This window comes from Suillus subaureus (assembly GCF_016647635.1).
Source record: "Suillus subaureus strain MN1 chromosome Unknown BJ212scaffold_2, whole genome shotgun sequence".
Lineage (NCBI taxonomy): Eukaryota > Fungi > Basidiomycota > Agaricomycetes > Boletales > Suillaceae > Suillus > Suillus subaureus.
Window position 1 is genome coordinate 922,462 of NW_024538558.1, and position 23,125 is coordinate 945,586.

General features: G+C 49.6%; 10 protein-coding genes across 10 annotated transcripts; 6 read left to right on the plus strand and 4 right to left on the minus strand.

Moving 5' to 3' along the window:
- Positions 1-4: 4 nt before the first annotated feature.
- Positions 5-976, plus strand: BJ212DRAFT_1259434 (uncharacterized protein; the record flags this gene model as incomplete). Its single annotated transcript, XM_041330023.1, has 3 exons — positions 5-373; positions 422-521; positions 573-976. 3 exons carry the CDS (start codon positions 5-7, stop codon positions 974-976), a joined length of 873 nt encoding a protein of 290 aa, XP_041198966.1.
- A 417-nt stretch (positions 977-1,393) lies between these two features.
- On the plus strand, positions 1,394-2,575 carry BJ212DRAFT_1258994 (uncharacterized protein; the record flags this gene model as incomplete). The annotated part of the gene is made up of 3 exons (XM_041329987.1): positions 1,394-1,850; positions 1,904-1,960; positions 2,016-2,575. The coding sequence occupies 3 exons, from the start codon at positions 1,394-1,396 to the stop codon at positions 2,573-2,575; spliced, it is 1,074 nt and encodes a 357-aa protein (XP_041198967.1).
- On the minus strand, positions 2,567-4,099 carry BJ212DRAFT_293027 (t-SNARE). The gene is made up of 7 exons (XM_041342845.1): positions 3,788-4,099; positions 3,691-3,737; positions 3,428-3,640; positions 3,303-3,378; positions 3,071-3,252; positions 2,768-3,019; positions 2,567-2,712 (listed from the first exon to the last, which is right to left on the minus strand). Exons 1-7 carry the CDS (start codon positions 3,996-3,998, stop codon positions 2,686-2,688), a joined length of 1,008 nt encoding a protein of 335 aa, XP_041198968.1. The 5' UTR covers positions 3,999-4,099; the 3' UTR covers positions 2,567-2,685.
- Positions 4,100-4,181: 82 nt separating this feature from the next.
- On the plus strand, positions 4,182-6,184 carry BJ212DRAFT_1315702 (6-phosphogluconate dehydrogenase). The gene is made up of 9 exons (XM_041334170.1): positions 4,182-4,251; positions 4,305-4,699; positions 4,757-4,913; positions 4,961-4,985; positions 5,038-5,134; positions 5,187-5,299; positions 5,359-5,636; positions 5,713-5,734; positions 5,783-6,184. Exons 2-9 carry the CDS (start codon positions 4,407-4,409, stop codon positions 5,905-5,907), a joined length of 1,110 nt encoding a protein of 369 aa, XP_041198969.1. The 5' UTR covers positions 4,182-4,251; positions 4,305-4,406; the 3' UTR covers positions 5,908-6,184.
- A 274-nt stretch (positions 6,185-6,458) lies between these two features.
- On the plus strand, positions 6,459-8,625 carry BJ212DRAFT_1475109 (uncharacterized protein; the record flags this gene model as incomplete). Its single annotated transcript, XM_041339200.1, has 6 exons — positions 6,459-6,555; positions 6,645-6,722; positions 6,775-7,840; positions 7,894-8,050; positions 8,111-8,428; positions 8,479-8,625. 6 exons carry the CDS (start codon positions 6,459-6,461, stop codon positions 8,623-8,625), a joined length of 1,863 nt encoding a protein of 620 aa, XP_041198970.1.
- Positions 8,626-9,241: 616 nt separating this feature from the next.
- On the minus strand, positions 9,242-12,062 carry BJ212DRAFT_1475110 (phosphoribosylglycinamide synthetase; the record flags this gene model as incomplete). Its single annotated transcript, XM_041339201.1, has 10 exons — positions 9,242-9,849; positions 9,908-10,111; positions 10,164-10,438; positions 10,510-10,663; positions 10,718-10,856; positions 10,913-11,064; positions 11,112-11,357; positions 11,409-11,696; positions 11,749-11,815; positions 11,862-12,062. 10 exons carry the CDS (start codon positions 12,060-12,062, stop codon positions 9,242-9,244), a joined length of 2,334 nt encoding a protein of 777 aa, XP_041198971.1.
- A 327-nt stretch (positions 12,063-12,389) lies between these two features.
- On the plus strand, positions 12,390-13,097 carry BJ212DRAFT_1216316 (uncharacterized protein; the record flags this gene model as incomplete). The annotated part of the gene is made up of 1 exon (XM_041329307.1): positions 12,390-13,097. A coding segment is annotated over one exon (708 nt), but the record flags the coding sequence as incomplete, so codon positions are not given.
- Positions 13,098-14,353: 1,256 nt separating this feature from the next.
- Positions 14,354-15,412, plus strand: BJ212DRAFT_1215344 (uncharacterized protein; the record flags this gene model as incomplete). The annotated part of the gene is made up of 2 exons (XM_041329296.1): positions 14,354-14,574; positions 14,638-15,412. Coding segments are annotated over 2 exons (996 nt in total), but the record flags the coding sequence as incomplete, so codon positions are not given.
- Positions 15,413-15,982: 570 nt separating this feature from the next.
- On the minus strand, positions 15,983-16,589 carry BJ212DRAFT_1259786 (uncharacterized protein; the record flags this gene model as incomplete). Its single annotated transcript, XM_041330054.1, has 3 exons — positions 15,983-16,261; positions 16,314-16,436; positions 16,491-16,589. 3 exons carry the CDS (start codon positions 16,587-16,589, stop codon positions 15,983-15,985), a joined length of 501 nt encoding a protein of 166 aa, XP_041198974.1.
- A 3,842-nt stretch (positions 16,590-20,431) lies between these two features.
- On the minus strand, positions 20,432-22,577 carry BJ212DRAFT_1422212 (uncharacterized protein). The gene is made up of 2 exons (XM_041337634.1): positions 21,392-22,577; positions 20,432-21,339 (listed from the first exon to the last, which is right to left on the minus strand). Exons 1-2 carry the CDS (start codon positions 22,491-22,493, stop codon positions 20,687-20,689), a joined length of 1,755 nt encoding a protein of 584 aa, XP_041198975.1. The 5' UTR covers positions 22,494-22,577; the 3' UTR covers positions 20,432-20,686.
- Between the last annotated feature and the right edge of the window lie 548 nt (positions 22,578-23,125).

Consider the following 23,125-nt stretch of genomic DNA (forward strand, 5'->3'; position numbering starts at 1 on the left):
TCTCATGCAGCTGAAACCTCCGCGCATATTGAATCTGCTAGCAGAACCACGTCCAGAAGAGGACGAACTTCAATCCGAGGCAGCTTTCCAACGCCTGTTGGCATCGTACTCCGACCTCCCCTCGCAACCTCGCACACCTCGTGCACCCTCAGACCGTGGTCGCTACCCTGAAGAAGTTTGCCACGAGGATTCGCACGAGGATCCTTTGAGTGACGATGATGACGATGACGACGTCCAGGGTCTCTTTGCTTTTGACGCACAGAACGAATCAACCAACGTGAAGCCTTGTACCCCTGCTCAGAGTGTAAATGGGGATGATTTGAACATGTCTCTGGCAGAAAGCCCGATGGGAGTAGCCATGGATGTAGATCCTGTATGTTTCCACTATCTCATTTGTTATCTCTTCCTAACCGCCGGACAGCCTACGGTATCTCCCTCCATCACTTCCACGCCCATGTCCATTCAATGGCGATACACGCCACCACCAACTACAAGCGCTGTCCGCTCGAACAAGCGTAAATGTAAGGTTTCCGCATATCATTTAGAAGTGTCACATTAACAACTCGTGGCAGTGGACGATCGATATGATCCATATCCTACATCTGCGAAACGCCGTGCTGTATCGCCTTCCATATCGTACTTGCGAGAAACACACCCTTCACTCGTGTCGTACCCTCGGACACCTAGTTCCAGGCCTCCAGTCCCGATTCCTCTTTCTATCCCTCCATCCAGTTCTAGTGCTTCTGCCACCTCATCGCCCACCGTCACGTCTAGTTACCCCTTCCAACCTTACCCGAGTTCACGGCAGGTGAACCTAGGAACCATGAGCTTATCTTCCAGCCCCGTACTTCGGCCTTCTTTAGGGCTTGTGAGTCCGATCTTACGGCCGATTCTGCGAACGCGGAGAGGAGCTGATGGCGAGGAAAGAGAAATCGAGGGCGCAGGCGAAGCCGTGAATGGATTATCACTAGGCTGAGTGACCAGTAAAGGGGGCACCTTAAGTGGGATGCAGAATAGTAATCCTGCTTTGCTTTATCTCCATTTACTGGTCTGGCTTGGCAAGTTGCGCGAACTTCGCGGGCATTTTGCTTCCACGCACGCTCGAATCGGACTGCTTAGCAGGGTGTTTGAAGCCCTTCGTTCCATACCATCCGACTGATGGGCTGATCTCACTACGAAGCTGTCCCGCATTGCGCAATTACCTTTGTAAATTAGTTCAAGGTAAGGTGTCTCTCACGCATTTGACACTACGTATAACGTCACGTGATACAATTGGAATCTTCTCTCGCCACAATATGTGCTTTTTATATCTAATCTTCCGTCTATTCGCTTCAAGCGAACCCGGTAGGAACGTGCCACCTCTCAAAAGACGCGCCCAGGGTCAGATATAAATATGTCCCCAACTCCCAAGCTCACCAAACGCCAGAAAAAGGGTTTAGCTTTCCGCGAGGGCAAAGGCAAAGCAAAAAAGCAAGAAGACTTGGAGCACGATGTCCCTATTCTCGAACTTCAGGACCTTTTTGAAGGTCGGGCTAGCAGTGAGGAGGGTGGGGAGGTCGTTCAAGGCGCTCAAAAGAGTGTTGGGGGGAAAGGAAAAGGAAGGGAAGAGGTCGTGGTTCAGAAGGACGGAGAGAAAAAAGGGCTGGTGGTGGCAACGAAAAAGAGAAAGAGGGAAGTTGCGGAAGATGCACAAGGAACCGGAGATCTAGAGGGAGAGGACGGGCAGTTGGGGGGGCGGAAAGTTAAGAGAACAAAGAGAGATGCCAGGACTGTTCCAGAGGATGCAGAGGAAGCTGAGCAGGCAGAGTCGAAAACTGAAAAATCAAAACAACGTTTTATTCTGTTTCTTGGTATGATCGAGCATTCTGAGCAGTCCCTCCGTTCACTGACGCCTTGACCTCAGGAAATCTTAAATATACCACCACCTTAGAATCAATACAAGCTCACTTCGCGGCATGTGGTAAGTCATCGTAGTAATCTGTAGCACACAAGGAGGTTTTAACATCGACGCTCAGATCCACCACCCACTGTCCGTTTACTAGCACCTAAACCAACTACCAATAAACCTCCTTCAAGACCCACGATCAAATCCAAGGGATGCGCTTTTCTCGAATTCAAGCATCGCAATGCTCTTCAGCAGGGCCTCAAGCTCCACCATTCCAGTTTAGATGGTCGCCAGATCAATGTTGAACTTACTGCTGGTGGCGGCGGCAAGAGCGAAGTGAGGCTGTCGAAATTGAAGCAGCGGAACAAGGAGTTGGAGAGTCAGCGAGTGAGCCATATTTCCAGCGTAGTTTACTTGGTGCTAAGCAACTTAATTGTACAGCAAAAACAACTCCAGAAGAAAGCCAAGTCAAAAGGTGAAGAGCCAGCGTCTGGGATGGACGGAACAAAGAGATTCTCCACAACATCAGGCGCCGATCAGGAGGTGCAGAAAAAGCGGACATGGACGGTCGGTGACACGGAAGACACTACGACACATCGCGGGGGAAAGAAACACGCGAAGGCTGGTAAAGCACGGCGGACCAAAAGCAAAGATTGGGGTACTGGCGTCAATGCTATCCCTGTTGGCTGAAGTTTCATTCTGTAGAGCATTCTATGACTCCTTGCTATGCTGTTGGATATTAAATTACGTTATGAATATCGTCCCAGTAAATATGTGACAAAACGGCGCTCAGCGTCCAATCACGAGACAAGAATGAAGATAAGGAACTAGTAAAGAGTTTAGAATTTGCATGCCTGTATTTCTCGAAAAAGAGAAACTCACGAAAACGATCAACACGCCAAAGACCTTGAGCATCAGCCAGCGATTGCTCGAAATGCTCGCATAATACTTGAGTAATTCTCTCTGCGCACCACTCACATTCGACGCGATGTCCACGGTGTCTGCGTCAATACGTTGTACTGTTTCTCGTTGCTCGGCAACCATATTAGCCAGCTGAGTGAATATTTGTCCTAGTTCTGCAATTGTCGATTCGATGGATTCTATGGCTGTTGATCTCGATTGGATATACGAGTCCTAGAAGTCCCTCAGTATAATGTTCAATTGAGCAGCATTCAATCGAATCACCTGTTGTTCGATTTGCTGCATTTGCATGAATGCATTGCCACCGTGCTTTGTAGAGCCTTCCTCGGCTGAATCAAGGTCCAATGCGAGAACGTCTTCATTTTGAAAGGCTCGGCCCTTGCCTTTGGAGTTAGGTCGGCTTCCGTCACCCATAGGGTCCTGTCTCCCGTTTAGAAGTAGCGAACCTGATAGGCACATTGGTCGTGAGCTTGTTTATGTGCCAATGGTGACTTACTCGGTGGAGCCTGGTGGGTTGCAGCTGCCGTAGAGAACATGAACTGCTCTGTACGATCTTTGCTTTCTTTCATGTTCTAGAACTACATTTAGCCTGAGTTGCAGTGATGTGGTTTAGCGGCTCACTTGTGTCCTAACTTCTAGGACATCCTTGAAACTCATGCTTGTATTTGCCAGCTTGCTCTGCAGCATCATGACGACATTGTGGTTGTGTTCCTCAATCTGTTTCCCCTCTGAAGATTTCGATGCTTGTGCGTTCCTTTGCTTAACATAGGATTGTAGAGCGGCTATTTGCCTGTTTATGTTTGCAATGTCTTGTTTGATGATAAATGTAAGTTCCTGGAAGACCCACGTTAGCGTACTGCGGACATGTCGGTGAGCAAGCATACACTAATCTCCACTGGCCTGTCGTCAAACAGTGTCTTCCGTTTCGCGACTAGAAGCTGGTCAATAAACGGGAAGTGAACGATGAGACTTTACACTTACGCTGCGCAAGTTTTCCTAGCTTTATGGTAGTGCTACTAATGTCTTTGCCAATGGCAGAGGCCATGCGCGAGAATTCGCTTTTTGCTTGTCCATTGCTGTGTGATTGAAGCAGCTTCTGTTTTACCTCAGCGGTTCGAGGTGGTACAGCGGACCTGTTTCGTATGGACTCGACGCATGAACGAAACTCGTGTGTTCTGTCTTGTATTGCCATGGCGGCTGAAAAGAACTTGTGTCTATAAAGAGAAGAATAAAGTATTAAATATAAATGATGAGTGCCAGTGGTCAGTGGTATATGCCCGACTTGGTTGGACGAAGGGCAAGTTGTAAACACGGGCTGCGGCCGGCAATTTATGTAAGCACTAGGACCAGGCCGGGCCATGACCTTTTGGGTGTCATACTACTTACTCTGTTACCTTATGCAACTCGACTAATTCTTTTATCAAAGTATCGGAATCAAGTACTTAGTCAGTTGTATATGCTGCGTTATATTGCCATTCGACGTAATAACATCGTCAAGAGCAAGGCATATCTAGGAGCTAGTGCTGTCCTCTACTCTCGTCATACCCTTTTCTCCAGGTGCAGCACTCACTCCACCTCCCTCTCCATTGCGAAGTTTACCATGCTGTCATTGCCCTCGACCCCACCCCCAAAGTCAAAAATTCTCGTCTTTGGAGCAGGCAATTTTGGAAGCTGTTTGGCGGACCATCTTGGAAACTCGGACCATGAAGTATTCATGTGGTCTCGGGAAGCTCGTTTTGTGGAATACTTTAACAAGCATCAGCGGAACCCAGACTACCTGAAAGATCACGAATTCTCAACGAATATTCGCGTTGTTGGCCCAGAGATACCCAGCAAGGAGATGATGAAACAGATGGACGTTTTACTTTTTGCAATACCAACGCAAGGCGTCAGGTGAATTTCTCGTGGACCTGTCCGATTTCGTAGTTTATTTAGGGTCGGAACCAACAGAGAAACACTCATCAAACTACAACACAGCCTAGACCGCGCAAACTTGCCTTTGATGATTTTTGTCAACAAAGGTATTGAAACAGACACGCAGGCACTAACACTCGAGATCATCGCTGATACTTGCGGAAGTGAGATTGCCCGCGCGGCAACTTTTATTGTAAGCGTTGTCTTCTCTGCTGATCTCCGTACTCGTGACTCTGGTAGTCTGGACCGTCGTTTGCAAAGGAAAGTACGTTCAGATTTTGAAATGAATCATGACTCCTCCTGAGAAGATCCCCAAGTTGTTCGCAGGCAGCCGACTTCCGTTTCTGTTGCATCTCTAACAGAATCGCAAGCAAAGAAAGCGTCAGAGATATTTCATCAGCCGTGGTTCCGGTGGTAAGATTTACACTATTCCAATCCTGGCGTTCTGGTTCAAGGTGCCCCGCAGTTACACTGGATCTGATCCGATAGGGTTAGAACTTGCAGGCGCCCTTAAAAACGTTTACGCTATCGCCACAGGCCTCGCCGATGGACTCGGATTCGAGAATAACACGAGAGCCGGTAGGTTTGTTACATTCTCCAAATCAGAATCAGAAGCTTACTTATAGTTGAATGGCAAGGCCTCATTACTCGTGGCCTCGCGGAAATGACGCGAATCGGAACCGCGTACGGAGCGTCACCATTGACGTTCTTAGGGCTTGCCGGTGTGGGAGACCTGTTTCTTACGTGTAGTTCGCCGACCAGTCGTAATTACACCGTGGGCTATCGATTGGGTAAAGGAGAGCCGCTGGAAGATATTATCGAGACGCTTGGTAGTGTAGCTGAGGGAGTGACAACAGTGAAGGGATTGAAGAAGATCATCGATGAGATGCAAGTGTCCGCGCCTCTTGCCAATGGGGTGCGTAACGCGGTCTGCCCTATCTTTACTCTATCTTTCAGCTAAAACGATCACGCTTGCCCGATTGTAATCACAGATATATGCTCTTCTCTATGAAGGTGGGTGCAGATGGAGCCTGATATGCCTAATCTGAATGTCTCGTGCAGGAAAAGACCTGCATGAAGGTATACAAGAGTTGATGTGTCGCCCGCCGTCGCGTGAACTGGACCTGCCGGAGAAAGCAGGGGAGCCTGCCAAAAGGTTAATGCAGAAACTAGGATTGGACGCATGAACCTTTTCATATACATAGTTGGAGTGATTATTGAAAGTCTCGAGCAAGGCTCCCGTTTCCGTATGGCATGTGATCGTGACTTGATAACACGTCTTCCTGAAAAGGAACGTTACACCCGGTGCCTAGATCAATGACCCACGAGTCGACTATACATGCATACGTAGGTTCACGCGTAGAACGACTGACTATCCTCCAAGTACTCCCAATAATTTATTGATTGTAGCCAGATCTTCTACGAACCTGTCGTGAAGTGGTCCTACGGTGGATCAGGTGAATCAGAGGTGATTGGCAGGATTTCCTCACGTCATATTAATAATATATTGATTTTAAATTACGTAAGCGTATCCAAGTCAGTATTTTCACACGCATTTTTTTACATTTTTTGTAGGGGCGCGCACTCCGAAAGCCGATCCAAGCCAAAGTTGAGGTCGACGTGTCTAAGCCATCTTTTCTTCCTTTCGCTCAGTTTCTCAGATCTACCCTTGGTCCATTCTGCGTAGCCCTATTTGTTCTTTTTCTTCATCCATTAGATTCACTATAGGATTTGCGATATGGTCTCACAGCTCTGGACCGCTTGCTCTGAGGGAAACCTTGAAACAGTCCTTGGCATACTCAATGATGCATCTTCGGTCGATATCGAGATCAGAGGTATGTTGCTCGCATTTTTAATTTTATACTGCCACGCTCGTAGAATCTTAATGTCAATTCCTTTGTCTCCACCTGGAATTCTCTTATAGATCATACCGGGTCCACCCCCCTCATCGAAGCAGTCAAGAACGGACATGTTGATGTGGTGAAGGTGCTACTCGACCGAGGTAATATAATTCACGCGTCAAATTGCGATTATCTCATCGATTGTGTGATCAGGTGCCGATCCTTCTTTTGCATCTGTGCATGGTCGGCCAGAAATGTACACATCTGATGCTGCGATCTTGGAGCTCTTCAATAATGCCCAAAACAAGCCTGCGCCAAATGGTGTACCCGCACAAGAACAAGGCTACACCCAGGATTCGCTGGTTAACCCTGCGAAGCCCTACTATCCTGTCCCCGCTGGACCTTATGCTTATTACCCAGGCGTATCCCCTATGCCGACATTGCCCGATGGCTCTCCTGCGTATTATCCGCAGCCCCCCATGCAAATGGGTGAAAACGGAGGTTTTGGAAACCTTCCCCCGCCGGAAGTGGCACGCTTCATTCCTTGCAGATACTTCCCTGCTTGTCGTTACGGTTCTTCTTGTCTTTTTGCGCATCCTCAAGCTGGTCCGTATTATTCTGCTCCGCCGCCGCCCCCTGCACAATATCCCGCTCCTTACGATCCAATGACTCAACAACCTTATGCCCCTAATTATTACGCTGTACCCCCACCTGCATATCACCCACCAAGTTCGGTCCCTCCTCATATCAACCCCGCATCGCCTACCGCAGGTCCCGTTCATACTCCCCCACACCCACCGATAGTTCACACCAGATCTGGTTCAGAAGCGATATCGCCTGTCCAGGTCCCGTTCAGCCCCTCCGCTGGACCTGCACCGGTACCATATGGTGCTGTATCACCTGTATCACCATCGTACCCACCACCATCTCATGTACCTCTTCCCCTTTCTATCCCTTCGCTTCCGCCTCCCCACCAACCACCTAGTGCGCCAGGTCCGCAATCTCCGCAGACAGTATATCCGAATGGGCCGATTTCTGCACCTCCATTTGCTGTTCGTCAAGATCCTGCACCATATCAATCTCATGGCCCGCACCACCACCATGGGTTCAATGAAGCCAATGGTGGGCCAAAGCCACCTCATACTGAGGGCTTTAGCCACGGCCCAGTGTTCCGCCATGGTGTGAATCACAATCGCCGGGGTAGTATGAGGCGTGGGTCCTTAGGCGGAAGTCGTAAACCAGCCTGCCTCTTTTATCCTGCAGGCAGGTGCAGAAATGGGTGAGTCCTCCTGATTTCACTATTCATCGCTTTATATTTAATACAAAACTCAGCGATGACTGTCGTTTCCCTCATGTTCTTCCTGACGTTACGAATACTCAACCCCCTCATTTTAATGGGCGGGGACCACGTCCAAGGGATAACGCGCGGAATGGACCGAACGGTATCCCTACGATTGAGGAAAAAATGGCCAACTTGAACGTCCGAGAGGTATGATTATCCTTCTGATTTCAAGGTTTGCCCTGATTGGTTTATATGTTCTGTTCACAGGATGCCCAACCTCGCGTGAACGGCACTGCAGCTTCTAGTCGATCTCAATCGACGGACGGCAGCCGCTCGAGAGGAACGAAGTCCAATGGTCCGCCTCGAGCGGAGAAAAAAACTGCCTCAAAGCAGAGGGTTCCCAATGCAGATGAGTTCCCTGTACTTGGCGGTTCGACGAATTCGTCGAGAAGCTCCGTCAATGGGTCGTGCGGTCCGACAGCAGCACAAGTGCTTCAAGCGCCCGCGCCTGCCCGCAAAGATACTACAAAAGACCCAGCGACTCGTACTGCATCTCCAGAACAGAATTCTGTGAAAAACCAGGCTGTAAAGTTTGATTAACAGTAATTTTGTGTGCTGGACTGATTGGTTCTTAGGAACCGAAACCTGCTGGAGTCAATGGCGTACAACCTAATGGCACGCCTGCTACTGTCCCACCCCCTGCTAAGTTGCCCCTCTCTTTCGCAGCTGCAGCGACGGGTACCACGCCTGAAGTTGCAAAGGAGGTGTCTGTCTCTGCGTAAGACGGACTTATGTTTACATCTATGTCATCATCGGGTTTTGGCTTTACTTTAATGATATTTCTTGGTTCATTCATCCGACTCCATTTATTTATTCTTGCTACCATATCTTTTTTCCTTTCTGTTTCTGGATCTTTTCCGCATACACATTATCCATTGCCATGATTTCACACTTGTCTTTTTTTTCGTCTGGTCAATACAGCATTACAGCTTTTTCACTCGGTACCCTTGATATCTAGAAGAGTACGTTTTTTTCTCTCATTGTGCTCTTGTCTCGTTTATCTACTGGTGTTGATCTGCCTGCCGGGGTACACATACTATTTACATCTACTTTCGACTACTGTGACACTGACTCCCTCTCCCATCTCATCTCATGTCTTGCTCACATTCAGTATCAATATCGCAATGTTTTCATGCATACTGTACCTATGATCGAGACACCGTTCCACGAAAGTAAATAAAAGGCACTTTCGTGTCTCGTTTGTCGAGCAAATGCGGCTTGATGTGCTTGAATGTAGCTTCAACGTAAAAGGCAAACGACTTACTGATATTTAGACGAGTTGTCAAGCTCCACTTGTTCTTCCTACGTCTTCAGCGGTACATATAACCAAGCATTTTGCTATTGAGGACTCCAACACTCCAAATTCCTCATCTCAACCCCACTTTTATCCGTCACCTCACCAATTCGATAAACAGCAGCGTCAGCAGTCCCCCGCAAGACCTGCACAGCCCTATCCACATCCTCTCGCCCCACAATAAGCACCAACCCGATACCATTATTGAACGTACGAGCCATTTCCAAAGGGGCGATTCCCCCACGCTGCATCAGGAACCGGAACACAGGGGGAAGCTGCCAAGTCGACGCATCAATGAATGCACCCATTCCTTTTGGCAGCACCCGGGGGATGTTCTCGATAAAGCCACCCCCTGTAATGTGAGACATGCCTTTTAGAAATCCATGGTGTACAGCTGGGAGAACTTGCTTGACGTATATCCTAGTGGGCTCCAGAAGACTGAGGGCGAGAGTCTTTTGATCGTCCCACGGACATGCCGAGGAGTATGACAGGCCTATCATCTCGATGACTTTTCGAACGAGCGAGAACCCATTCGAGTGGATTCCAGAAGAAGCGATTCCGAGAAGGACGTCTCCTGGCATGATATCTGCCCGAGGGAGGATTGAACTGCGCTCGACTGCACCGACCGCGAAGCCTGCGAGGTCGTAATCGCCTGTTTGTTTGTTTTGTTATGACGAAGGGTGGATCCCGTGGGCGGAGAACGCTCTCACCGTCTTGGTACATCCCTGGCATCTCTGCCGTTTCACCACCGATCAAAGCACAGCCGGCTTGTTGGCAGCCCTGTGTGATACCCTTGATGACGTCCGCGGCAGTAGCGACATCTAGTTTGCTGCATCCGTAATAATCGAGGAAATAAAGCGGCTCGGCGCCCTGCACAAGCAGGTCGTTGACCGACATCGCAACCAGGTCGATTCCTGGGGATGGAGTTGACATATTTGATTAGCAGGTCAGATGTGACCCACTCACCGACCAGATGGTGGATACCGGCATCGACAGCGATACGAAGTTTCGTACCCACGCCGTCTGTCCCGCTGACCAGCACGGGATCTTTGTAGCCGGTTGCTTTGAGGTCAAAAATACCTCCAAAACCCCCTATTTCCACATCAGCACCGGAGCGCTTAGTGGCGCGCACATATGGTTTGATGGCTTCTACGAACGCGTTTCCGGCATCTACTGAGACGCCGGCCTGCGCATATGTCAGGCCGTCTGATGGAGCTTGACTTGATGATGTCAGTGCTCTACTATCTGTCAGCTGTAGTTATGATCCGATGGATGAGGTGCCTGCCTGTGTGCAATATCTCGCCTGTAGAACTTGCCCTCGAATGAGATTTTGTCGACAGTCGCATAAACTTGCGAAAGAGCTTGTTCCAGGGTTGGTGCGGAGCATGTTACTGCCATGACCCGGCCACCAGATGTGACCAGATCATTTCCGCTCATCGATGTTCCGCAATGGAACACCACCACATCTGAAACAAGAGGTTAATCGATCGCCCAAGATTAGCGAATAGAAAAGGCTATACCAGACGGGACCTCGCCCACTTGAATTGGCTTCCCCTTGGCATAGCTCTCGGGGTATCCCCCCGAAACGAGGATAACAGAGACTGAGAAGCCTGGACGCGTGTTGATCTGGACTGAATCGAGGTGACGTTCTGCACACGCCTGTTTGATAGGGGAATCAATAGCCTCTCGGAAAAGCTGATGATAGACGGACGCACGATAAGGACTGCAGCGAGATCGACATCGTCGCTCAGGAGCATCATGAGTGCCTCGGTTTCGGGGTCCCCGAAACGTACGTTGTATTCTAGGACCTTGGGCCCATCGGCAGTGAGCATGAAGCCTGTAAAGAGGAGGCCGACGAAAGGGAATCCTGAGGAGGGTGAGCGGGAGACGGGCTAGAAAAGGTATGGGATATACCTTCTTTGCGCATGCCGTCGATGGTAGGACGTAGAGACTCTGTCATGATACGATCCATAATCGCAGGTGTTGCGACAGGGGCAGGCGCATAGGCGCCCATGCCTCCAGTATTGAGGCCGGTGTCCCCCTCGGCAATACGCTTGTGATCTTGTGCGGCTGGTAAGGGTACGATAGTGTACCCATCAGAAAACGCGAGCACAGAGATCTCGGGACCTTCGAGAAGTTCCTCGATCACGATCTCATCACCTGCGAAATGGTATAATTATATCTATAGGCAGAGAAACGATAGGAACAAACCTGCTGATCCAAAGGCATTGTCTACCATGATGGATCGCAGACCTTGGAGAGCCTCATCAGTAGAGGAGGGAATGAGGACGCCCTTTCCGCCTGCAAGACCACTGGCTTTTAAGACGACAGGATGACCACATGTTTGAACGTAGTTGGTGGCGTCCTGGAGCTGAGAAGAAGAAAATGTTCTAAATTTGGCGGTGGGTATAGCATGACGGTGCATGAACGCCTTGGAGAAGGCTTTGGAGCCTTCCATCCTAGCTGCTAGCTGTGTGGGACCGAATACGGGTATGCCAACTGGATAAAAGATAAGTAGATGCAAGGCGATGACCGGGAGGGAAATAATGACCGTCACGAAAGCATTTTTCTACGCCAAGAACAAGAGGATCCTCTGGACCGGGTACTACGATATCGATCTAGTTGAATGAGAACCAGTATTAGATGAAATTGATAGGAAAATACCTTCTTGTTTACAGCCCAGTCTACGATATTCTTGTAAGGGTGGATGAGCGGAAGATCAAGATTTGAAGTTTTTTGATTTTTAGCGGATCCTGGATTACCAGGACATACGAATATATGTTTTACGATAGCAGACTGCGCAAGTTTCCATGCTAGAGCATGTTCTCTGCCTCCGCTGCCAAGAATCAAGATCTGCGTGCTCATCGCAAAGATGAAAGGATGATAAATATAAGGACCCCAATGAGGTGGAGTAGTGACAAGACTCAGACTCGATCATCAGTCTATCATGGCAAATTACAGAAATCCAGTCTTCTCAAGTGTTCTTGAACCATTTGAAGAGGTACAATAATCTCACTGAGAGGACCAAGTCGTCAGTTTGACCGGCTCACGGTTCTCTTTGTTCTCCCGTGTTACGAGATCGCTAATTTCTTTTTTCCCTTGTACTAGAGTCAAGGCGACGTCGGCGTGTTTGACCGTCGTCTAGTTGCAACAAACCCTTATGAAGAGCTCATGGAAGAACAATCTCAACCACAGCGTAAACTTTCAAGAAGATCTTCAAAAAATACATCAGGAAGGTCTTTATGGAATAGAAAATCCACAAAGAAGACCACCGCAGCTGTCTTGGCAGCAGCTACAGCCGCTGGACCTGCACTTAAACACCTGGACCTACAATCGTCTCAATCTCTAGTCTCCATGGACTCAAAACTCGCAAACGACACTTCAGACGAAGACCACGATTTTTCTACTCTCGTCTCTCGTTCAATAATACCAGATCCTTTGGGTGAACTACCAGCTTGGTTCAAGAAAGAGAACGACATGGCTGCTGCAAATACATCATCCTACAGGATAAAATATCCTTTGCATAATCCAACAGGTCCCAAGTGGTACAAGAACTACCACCTTATTCCCCCTGCTCAGCTCAATCCTGGTAATCGTCCTCCGTCCGTCTTTTCTCCTTCATTTCCACCAATGGCTTCTACTCTCAACGACCGTTCAGAGGACTCTATTCGCTTACCTGGCCCAAGCCGCACTCCCTCAGGCACTTCCCTTCAAACTCCCTCTTCCTCTCAGATTCGTATCCCAGAATCAGGTAGTAAACCTCGCAGCAGAAAAACTTCACAGGATAACGCCGATTTACTCGACGCCTCTGATCCCTGGGGTACTCACTGGCATCACCAGTCCCCGTACGATACAGGTACAAATATAAGTCCAGTCTCGGTTGACCCCCCCGAGGCAAGTGGCTTCTACTCTCGTAATTCATTCAACCTTATCTCTCTCTTCAGGCTCGCTCTCGTTCTCGTCTGTCAAGCATGAATGCTGCACCGACTCGTCGTAAGACAGTCACCCCATCTCCATTGTCGCAGTCTACATCTGCACTACACACACAAACATCTGAACCGAACATCACCCGTAAACTCAGTAAACGCCGAAAACCCGTGTTGGGCAACCTGTTCGGTGGACAGGATTCGTTGCAAGTGCCGGATACATCTGCGCGTCGTCACTCCGCTCTCCTTCCCACCTCTGTGCCTAATGCATCCACTGTAGCTCTATCAACGCATTCTTCAAAGAAGGAACGACGAACAAGTGTTCTAGGTCGACTGGTGAGGAAGTTCAGCATGTTGACCAAGTCTACTCAAGATGTGGGACCTACCATCAGCGAACGAGCAGAGGATGAGGGTGCTGCGCCTTCTGAGCCTCGCCGCTCCTTTTTCTCCCAACGACAACCTTCTCCAGAGAAGTCGTCAATGGAAAAAAAGCACTCGGATCTATCCAAGCGTGTACCGCCGCCACGGATAGATATCGACTTGCAGACAACGGATGGGCTGGGTCCTTCGACAGAATTGGAGCGCGAGATACCCGACCATCGCTCGTCTATCTCGTTGGAAGTGCCATTTTCGCCTGGACGGTTAACGATAGCAAACCCAGATTCGCCGAGTTCTGGAAGGACTACTCCGATTAGACAAAGCCTTGCGTTGCCACCTGAGGACCTGCCTCGCATAGATGTTTCGCCGCTACTACAGCCCGTGCAGCAACATCACGATGGGAACCCAAGCAGGGAGTCGGTGGTTCATCCCGGTGGCAAGACATCACCTGTCAAACACAAAAGCCACGCGCCCGCACCTTCAATTTCTGTTCCTGATGCGGTTCGCTCTCCTGCGAGCGTTCGGTCACTACCACCGCCATCCACCTATTACCGCCCCCCGTCTATTCCCTCGTTGTCAATGGGCGCGCCTTCCTTGTTGACCTCGCCCGTGGCACCCCCGGAGGTCAAAACATTCCATGCTTACTCCATCGCCACCACCGCCATTGTATCAACGTTGGATGACTCGCCCTTGTCCAGGGCATCAGTCCTGGTCAACCCACCTACGCCTCATAACCCCGATGAATTACACTCAGACCTTCCACCTGAATTACCCCAAATCCAGAGGGTACCGAGCAAGGCACCCTCACGGGAGAACTCTTCCGTCAAGAAGGGCGATGGGGAAGTACCTGTACGTGTGGCCAAGTCGAACTCCACAACGAGCCGGAAGACGGAGACGTTCAAGTTGATGCGGAACCCGTCTGATAAGGTTTCACCGTCTGATAATACTATCACTGCTGAGGGTGAGCAATGGACTGTTGTCAATTCCTCTGACGTTCCTCGCCGGAGGCGGACAAAGGAGAAGCCTGTAGAGAAGAGCGAGAGGGCGGAAAGGGTAGAGAAGCCATCGTCGCGGTCTTCAACGAATTACCGTGAGAGCGAGAGGGTCGAAAAGCCGTCGTCGCGGTCCTCGACGAGGGATCGTGAGAGCAGCAGGAGGGATCAGCGAAGGCAGGATAAAACTGCTCAGGACGCTGTCGAGAACCAGGGACGTGCGGGTAGTAGTAGTCAAGGTCGAACGAAACGGACAAAACCGGAAACAGCTGACTCCAGCTCCCTCTCGGGACGTCCTTCGCGAGCGCGTAGTCTTGACACCACCTCCCGTACGAGTGTTAGTCAGCCGATGGTGTTTACGCTTCAAGGCGAGCCACCTCGTCAACGCAAGAGTGATGACCGGCCACGCGACTCCTACCACCCAAAGCCCATCCGACCTGGTCCGAATCCTATTTCTGGAATCGCACATGTCGAACGCCTGCCCTCAAATGTAATTCGTCCAACCTCCGAACTCCCATCTGCCGCAGATATCAATGCCCTTCGCGCACGCGAGGCATGGGAAATGGATCGCTTATGGAAGGGCAGAAGCATGAATCACCAGGAGTCCAACGTGATTGCCTCGCCGTCCAGTCGCGATTCACCGCAGGTCAACGGAGAGTTCAGAGTAGATGCTTCTGGGCACGGTTCGAGTCACACGTCATACCTTGTTCAGCCGCTCCAAGCACATCCTATGCCCGCGAGCGTGTTCTATGCCAACATGCCTTCTGCGCCTCCCCCAATTATCTATACTGCCTCGTCTCCGTATGGACAGATGCTGCATCAGGCTTCCCATCAGTCTGTTTACCGATCCCTCCCCAACTCTTTCATGTTCCCTTCTTCAGAGCCTCCGGTAGATTCCCCGTCTCGCCAGAACCCTCTACCCCGTCCCCCACGTGAATCATCTTATCAACCCGCACACTTGTCAACGCTTGCAGATAGAGGTAGTGGAGCTTCCTCGGATTATTGGACGAACAAGTAACTTACCCACCCATTCCCTCACATTGATATATCACACCGCTCACGATCAAACATTTCAGCGTTCAGATACAAGTACTAATTCATACCGCAATTTGTTTTTTTCCCTTCCTTCAGTTCCCTCGGGACTTTGTGATTAGGCGGACATTTTTCCGATTCAGTTTGTCTCGCTACTCATTTATTATTGATTTGGACTGGAGATTAATTGAGCGCAATGCTTCGACTACTATTTGCAATATTCATGATTTCCGTCAGTGACTCTTTGCCAGAGGATGAAATGATTCAATTTCGCTATAAGTACAATTCGCTTTGAGCCTGATACAGGAGATATGCAAAGTGCGATTATGAGGGAGCTTGATGTGAACGTTATGCACATGAGCCAAACCAACAAACGAGACATGCCACAATCCAAAACCATCAAGAGTAAGTAAAAGTAAGTAAAGCAATAGAAAAGTGTACAAAGTTCACAGTTCCATCACGAGGGACCATACTGCCGATAGTCCAGCGGGAACTTGGGCACGGGGTAATCGTCCCATTGGCGTTCTCCATCGAGGAAGCGACGTAACCGCGCGACTTGCGATGAGAGGTACATCAAGATGATCTGCATCTCGATGTCGAGTTTGAGTTTGAGGATTTCTTCGCAGGTGCGGAGAGCTTGCGTGCGTGTTGTGACGAACATGTTGCCTCGGAACCCAAGCTCTTTCAGACTGTCGATCAGTTCTCCGAATTCGGAACACCACGCTAGTACGCCTAGCTGTTCTTGTGCGTCAGTATTGGGTTTGGGTTTGGAAGGGAAGGAGACTTACTTGGCCGTATTGCTTGTAACGACCGTAGAGAACGTTGGGTGCTGCTCCCAGTGCAAAACCGAATGCTTCGTTTTGCATGATGACGCTTTGTTCTGGGATGTATGGTTCGACCACAGGCGGGGGCTGCACAAGGCGTTAGTGTCTGACTTGGGGGTGGTGGTGATGGTAAGGACGTACCTCTGGCCTTGGAGGCGGCTCCTGGAACCACTGGTGTCCAGAGTAGTCCACTTCTCCACCAAAATCTACGTGCTCAGCGTTCTTCGCCGTGTAATCCATTATTCGACGATTAGGAGGAGGGCTGGTTTCAAGACGTAAAGTTTCGAGTAGTGTGGTGAGATCCTTTGGTAAAGGTATCGAATCAAGTGGAGCAGAGCCCTGTGCTTGAGAAGAAGGAGTGAAGATAGCGTGTAAATTGAAAGAGTTCTCGCTTTATCAGAACGAAGGTCAGCCAAAGCGTTTCAGGTGGCGTATGATGTGGACATACGATGGAAGTGGGGAAAGAGAAGTCGGGACGCTGAGATTGAGAGTGTTAGATGAGGGTGAGAACTGTTTTCGGGAAGACGATGATGGAGATAACTCCTGTGAATGCAGGTGATCGGAATCAGCGGAATGCCTAAGAGAAAATAAGAAACATTCCTTGCCTTGAACAGAGGGTTCAGAGACTGTCTATTCTCTTTGGATGACAAACGTCTAGAACCAGGGCTACTCAGACGAGTCTTCCGGGCAGCGATTGATTGGCGATGACGTTCTGCACTGATACGGCTGATCGTCGATAATCGATGGTATAATGCCGCAGAAGGTGAAGGTTGCGCCGATACGAAAGCAGAACTTGATATTATGCTGGAAGTGCCGGAATCGCTGGAAGAGGATTCTGCTATAGAACGCGGAGTTGCAAGTGAGTCCTGATCTACTTCAGGTGTCTCCAAATAAATATCGGTGACTACTTGCTGAAGACCAGGCTTGTAAGGTGATGCGGGTGCGTAAAGAGGTTGTGGTGAGGGAACCGGAAGGAAAGGTATCGGAACGGGTAAGGGTCTAGGGGAATCGGGAGCAAAAAGTGCAGAAGTAAAATATGTGCTGATCTCCGGAACTTTTAAGTGCTCCGAGTCTGTCAGCAGAGATATCCTTGAAGATGGAAAGATGGTGCGATAGTCGAATAGGTCACGGTTCTGTACGTTTCGACTGAGCCAAGAAGGGGACGGTGGAATGAATGATGTACGTGATGATGGGCTGAGAAGTGAGCTGGTAGCGAATGGTGATGGTGAGGCAGTAAACTCCGATGGATCAACACACGCGTGATCGATAACGGGAAACGGTTTCGCGACCTGCTCTGGATGTAAGGCGTTACTGGCAGGCGGTGGGATTGGAAGGGGTGCTGGTGACGATGATTCACCTGTTATAGCTGCCTTGCGAGCTAAAACGACAAGTGCGGCCTCAGAAAGGTTTGAAGAGTTCTCAGCTGCAGGCTCAATGACAAGATTCGAAGTGGAAGAATGGAGGGGTTCTGTGAATGCAGACTGAACAGAGAGCGACAGCGAGGTTGCTTTGCTTGATGCTCTCTTCCTACTTCTGATGGTATCACCGGACGAAACGTCTGAAGTGTGAGAGTTGAAAGGACCGTGCAATAACCTTGATAAAGACCCGAAGCGCTTCAATGAACCACTATCTTTACGACTGCTTCTGACGTCAAAGTCAAGCGCAGTAGCAGACGTAAATGGTCCGGATGTCTGAGTCGGAGTGCTGGAAAGTTCTGGATTTCCGTCAAGGTCGGAAGGCGAGTCAACGAGAGGAGGGCCGCGAAGAATGAACTCGTTTGTAAATGGAGGGGAGACACGAAGGGTAGAGCAAGTGTCGTCGAGTTCTTGATTGGCAGTGACAAGTGTCGAGCTCGTAAATGAGGATGTTGCGTACGCCGAAGCGATCGGAGTAGGTATGTGAGTTGGGGGTCTTGGGAATGCAAGATAGATGTCGGAGACTTCCGCTGCCCGATTGGACTGGACTGTTTGCCGACCGGAATTGAAAGCCGACAAGTGAAGGGACGCCTTGGATAAGTTTTTAAGGCGATATAAAGCGGATTTGGTACGTGAATGTGTTGGTGGTTTAGGAGGGGTGGATGGATCAGAGGAGGGTTTATTGCACGTTTCCCCAGTGGAAGGTTCTGGATTAGGACAAGCTAGAGGCTCGTCGTCGAGATGAATTGGAAGATCTTCTCGATTTACGAGTTCAAATTCCTCGGGGTCTTCACCTTGTAATTGCTGCTCCTGCTCTTGGGTAGTCTCTGGATGCTTCTTTGAAAAGAGACCTTGGTTACCTCGCCCTTTGAAAGTGCGGGAGAGTAAACGAGTTGGATCAAGAGTCTGAGCCGAGCTGCGCAAAGACCCTCGAAGGCCGCGAGGTAGTCTCGACTGGAAGTAGGTTGATGGCGACGTTGTATCTGCTCCAAGTCCTTGTGATATGGACTTGTAAGGAGAAGAGAATAAAGCCGGGAGGAGTGACCTTTGAAGAAAATCAGGCGCTGTGTCAGCGTGATTGTAACGTGGATTCCTGACGACTAGGAGGTGCAAAAGAGAAGCTACATCTGGTTCAATTACTTACCAGTCCTTGTCCTCGTGTTTTCTGTAAAACTTGTTAGTTTTCCGCTGACCTGCCTCGAGGCCACACAAACTATATGTGATCGGCACTCGGTATCAATTAGTTACATAAGCTTTGACCGTATCATCGCGTTGTACACTAGATTGAGTACGTTCAGAATCTTTAGATTATTACGCTGAAACTCACTCACGTCTACTAACCACCCGTGGACATCATGCTTCAGAAGTATCATCAGCAAGTACTGCCTCTGATAAGCTACTCATTATTTTCCGTCTCCACAGGGCGCTCATTTTGGCTCAAAATAGGTCTGATATTTTCATTCTGGCACTTACATACAGATTAATCAAAGCATGGGGCAATGCTGCCAGCAATGACGCCTTTTCTTTCTTGATCAGGAAAGACACGCCCAAGCCACCCAGAGCTTCAAGTCGTTCTCTTCCTAGACAACCTTTGGAGTTGAGCTGCGCATACTGATAGAAGGATTACAACCGCTTGCCTTGCATGCATTGTTATCACTGGCTATCAGCACCACCATGGTTCTCATACTGATAACGCACTGACATTGATAACGTTTTCTCGTAGTATCACAAGGCAAACGGTCGGGTTTCATGCACCGTGCTGCAGTAGATCGTGGTGTAAATTACTAGTACGTGATATCATGAATGACATCCATGTTAAGCTAGAAATGATTATTCAATAGTCCAATGCATTGGGTGACGCTAGACTCGAGTTTTCTGGCGGTAAGTCCGCCATGATACTCAAAGAACCCGTCTTCTTATATGTTCTGATCAGCTACGCAATATTTGCCGGTCTCAGACTGCTTCGACCAATCTGGCTCTAGCATCGTGACACTCAGGCTCCTCGATCAGAGCAAGGCAGCGTTTTCAACTTCTGATATCATGTATTATTCATAGAGATCCCCATCTAAACCCCAACTCGACTATTTCAATGTCCGAGTAGCTCCAACATGTCATATGTCCATCGGAGATGAGCTCACATGTCAGCTTGAGCGGATATTATTTTCACGTACGCCTTCTTCACGAGCCCCTCTGCTCTTCCGAGCATCTGCTGCAATGGCACTGCGTACTACGAAACCGCGGAAGCTCGGTTTCATGTCGTCAGGATGTCGCGTGACGACTACAGCGGCTTCGTGATCGTACGCTATACCGTTTACTTGCTCTTGGCAAACTCAGGGTTTTCTATAAGTCGGAATGTTCGAAACCAGCATCGCCCCTACACATGCTTAGGCCCAATAAGACGTCCGAGATCCGGATCATATCTACAATATCAGAAACCCTTCTAACAAATGGAGCGCACGACTTTTTCGTATTGGATAACCCCTGTAGATGCTTTGCAGGCACGCCTTACAGCTGCGGAGATCTAGCAACGTGCGGCCCCAGGCGAGGTCGGAGAATGAAGCAAGTCCCAAAACATCCGATTAAATTTGAAGGTACCCAGGCCGGCAGACACCTCGGTGTTGTGTGCTGCGCTGATCGGATAGACATCACTGCAAGCGAGAAATGTATGCGAGGAGTAATTAGGACCAGAACGGGTGGAATAGTATCATGATCGTCCCTTGTTGTGGGCATCTCCTGATTCAGCTCCAAGACATCAATCATTTTCATTGTTTCATCTGAGCGAGGAAAGCAAACAGCTGATATAAAGACTTGTGTTCGTGTTAGACAGGATGACAGACGCTGGTAGCTATAAGTACACAGAACAAGCCGAACAAGAAATCAAACAAAAAAACGACTTGTCATTCACGACAACTGCAGGGAAGATCAGTGCAGTAAGCTCTGCCTCTCACCCGGTACTGCAACATCAATCAGACTCTCTTGATCCCTTTGTCTACCAGGGAGGAGACGCCGCAAGAGCGGCACTGCTTGCAGGACCGAACGGCTACCGGAGAGGCTACCGGAAAGTGCCGGCAGATGCCAAACAACTGAGCTTCCGCCCATGATCGCGACCAACAAAACGAGCACACCGAAGTCTCCAACCACGGCATAGACAGTCCTCCTTTGGTCGAATGGGAACTGCAAGCCGATAGTGCGAGTCCACGATCCGGAGCCAAGTTGCATAATCTCCGAAATGCCACCACCTCCAACGCCACTGACTCCCATTGCTCCTCCATCACACCACAGCACCATGCTCCCGATTTCGTTTGCACGCGACTTTGCTTGTTCCCACATCGCCAGACTGACGGTGGAGTCCCACGTGCGAGCGGGTGCCAGGATCAAAGCTGGTCTGGAGTCAAGCGAACTAAACGCAGATGAGAACGCGAAATCAAGACAGATAGATGATGTGATAGTAACTGGGCGGGTATGATTAGGCGTCGAGGACCATTCAGATTTCGTCGCCCATTTTGGAGGGCCAAGCTCAAAGTTGTACATAGCTGGGGGCTCAGTTGAAGGAATTGCTGAGAAGGATTCTGTGACTATCTGACTGTCAGATGCTCGGCAAGGTCGCGATCACATAGAAGGACGTACACGGAACGAGGTTACGTTTGTAATATTGTACGACTTCCTCGCCTTTCTTCTGTCCTTCATGGACAAGGGCAAGCCCGTTGCGCCGCATGTGTGATCCACCGGGGTTTGACGGATCTTTGGGCACGAATTCATCGAAGGCAACTCCGATCACAGATCTCTGAATATTCTTGCGCAACTCTTCGAACGCGGCTTCCCTCTCCTCCTGACCCTCGAACTCTACCGCACTTTCAGGCCACAGAACTACCTTGGCCTGCGAAGTTAATTTTTTGGTCTCGGTAATGAAGTCGCCGAGAGTTGGACGTTGACCTTTGCGAACGGGTGGGAGGGCGCAGGCAACACCCAGAGGCGAAGTATCAAAGATGGTGTCAGTTCGAGCGGGTAGACCGACATATAAAGACGGAAGGGTGAGTGCGACAAGAAGTGTTCCTAAAGTGAGAAGACTCCGCGAGCGCCTGTTGGATTGCGCTTCACCGGACGAAGTAGACAGGTGAACCAGTTGCTCGTCGTTGTCGGTGCTCATTAGCCAGGCAGCTGCAACTTCCGAAGACAGAGCCGCACAGGCACCGACGGCCCAGTCGATGCCCATTGGCCCTGTATAGGGTAGTAACCAACCAAAAGGATGGGAAGAAGAGACTGGACTCCAATTTAGGAGTCTCCCCACGGGGGAGAGGTGGGATACAATAGCCCATGTCATCGCCCACACAACAGGTAAAAAGGCGACCTGAGCCCAGACAGTTTGGAATTTGTGACGGAATCGGATATCTACATAAAACGGCAAGATTGCCAACACGTATGTGGCTGCGGACATAACCGCAACCGCAGCAAACGACTGCAGCGAGCTTGACAGCGCATTTGTTGCGGAGGAGTAATGCGCTAATGAAGCACCAGCTGTTACAGCTACCCAAGAGCACATTAGCTCCAATACCCTAGTGCTTCGGCATGAGATGCGCATCCCATGGACGCGCAGAATGGTGAGGAGCAGTACCAACGGTACAAACGTCGGGGTTGGGCTTAATGATAACACTGCGAGTAGAAACTCGCTGACCCCAAAGATCAAGGTGGGGTTTTTGACGAGGATGAGAGATTGTAGGGTGTCCCCCATGATATATAATCGATGATAATGGTTGTTGAGTGAGTCCTTGAAAGACTGCGTGATTGCTGCGGCCAAGTTTTATATGATGAGAACAAGAAGCTTGGCTTGAAATGGTACTAAAGCTCGGGCTCTAAAGGTAGGTCGCTCGACCAACGTTCGACTCAACATCAAATCTCAAGCTTGGCCCGAACGACATCGAACATCTGTTCGATATTCCGGAAGAAGGACAAGCACAATGTGTTCCTGATCAGTGCGAACGCCAGTGTTCGCTGCAGTGCGGTATTCTACCGAGCCTCTCACAGAAATCGTGCAAGACTCGTCAGCATCTAATTCAATTTGCTGGATGACCAGAATATACCGTCATTGTAAGTAAGTCTAACGAAAATTTAAAGGAAAGCCTGATAAAAGCCAAACACGGCTGATTGTCATCGCAGCTGTAGGACTTTTGGGCCGAGTCGACTCCGAGTCGAGGACCTCAACGACATCCGTTACTTGGATGCCAGACTCACCCACACTTCCTTTCGGGAGATGAACACCTATACTGCGAATATCTACTCGATACACCGCCGAAACGTACCCTGCCATCCACATCTGAAGACCCTGTCTCATAGGGTGTCGTCCGTGAAGTGTCTCCACGAAAC

What these genes read in the sequence shown, in the direction of transcription:
- BJ212DRAFT_293027 (XM_041342845.1), bottom strand. Translation starts at nt 3,998, where the DNA reads ATGGCAATACAAGACAGAACACACGAGTTTCGTTCATGCGTCGAGTCC. An exon ending in GCTAGGAAAACTTGCGCAGC is followed by an intron (nt 3,738 to 3,787) that starts GTAAGTGTAAAG and finishes ACCAGCTTCTAG; the next exon opens with TCGCGAAACGGAAGACACTG. An exon ending in ACAGGCCAGTGGAGATTAGT is followed by an intron (nt 3,641 to 3,690) that starts GTATGCTTGCTC and finishes TGGGTCTTCCAG; the next exon opens with GAACTTACATTTATCATCAA.
- BJ212DRAFT_1315702 (XM_041334170.1), top strand. Translation starts at nt 4,407, where the DNA reads ATGCTGTCATTGCCCTCGACCCCACCCCCAAAGTCAAAAATTCTCGTC. An exon ending in ACCGTCGTTTGCAAAGGAAA is followed by an intron (nt 4,986 to 5,037) that starts GTACGTTCAGAT and finishes AAGATCCCCAAG; the next exon opens with TTGTTCGCAGGCAGCCGACT. An exon ending in CATCAGCCGTGGTTCCGGTG is followed by an intron (nt 5,135 to 5,186) that starts GTAAGATTTACA and finishes GGTGCCCCGCAG; the next exon opens with TTACACTGGATCTGATCCGA.
- BJ212DRAFT_1422212 (XM_041337634.1), bottom strand. Translation starts at nt 22,493, where the DNA reads ATGGGGGACACCCTACAATCTCTCATCCTCGTCAAAAACCCCACCTTG. An exon ending in CAAACGTAACCTCGTTCCGT is followed by an intron (nt 21,340 to 21,391) that starts GTACGTCCTTCT and finishes ACAGTCAGATAG; the next exon opens with TCACAGAATCCTTCTCAGCA.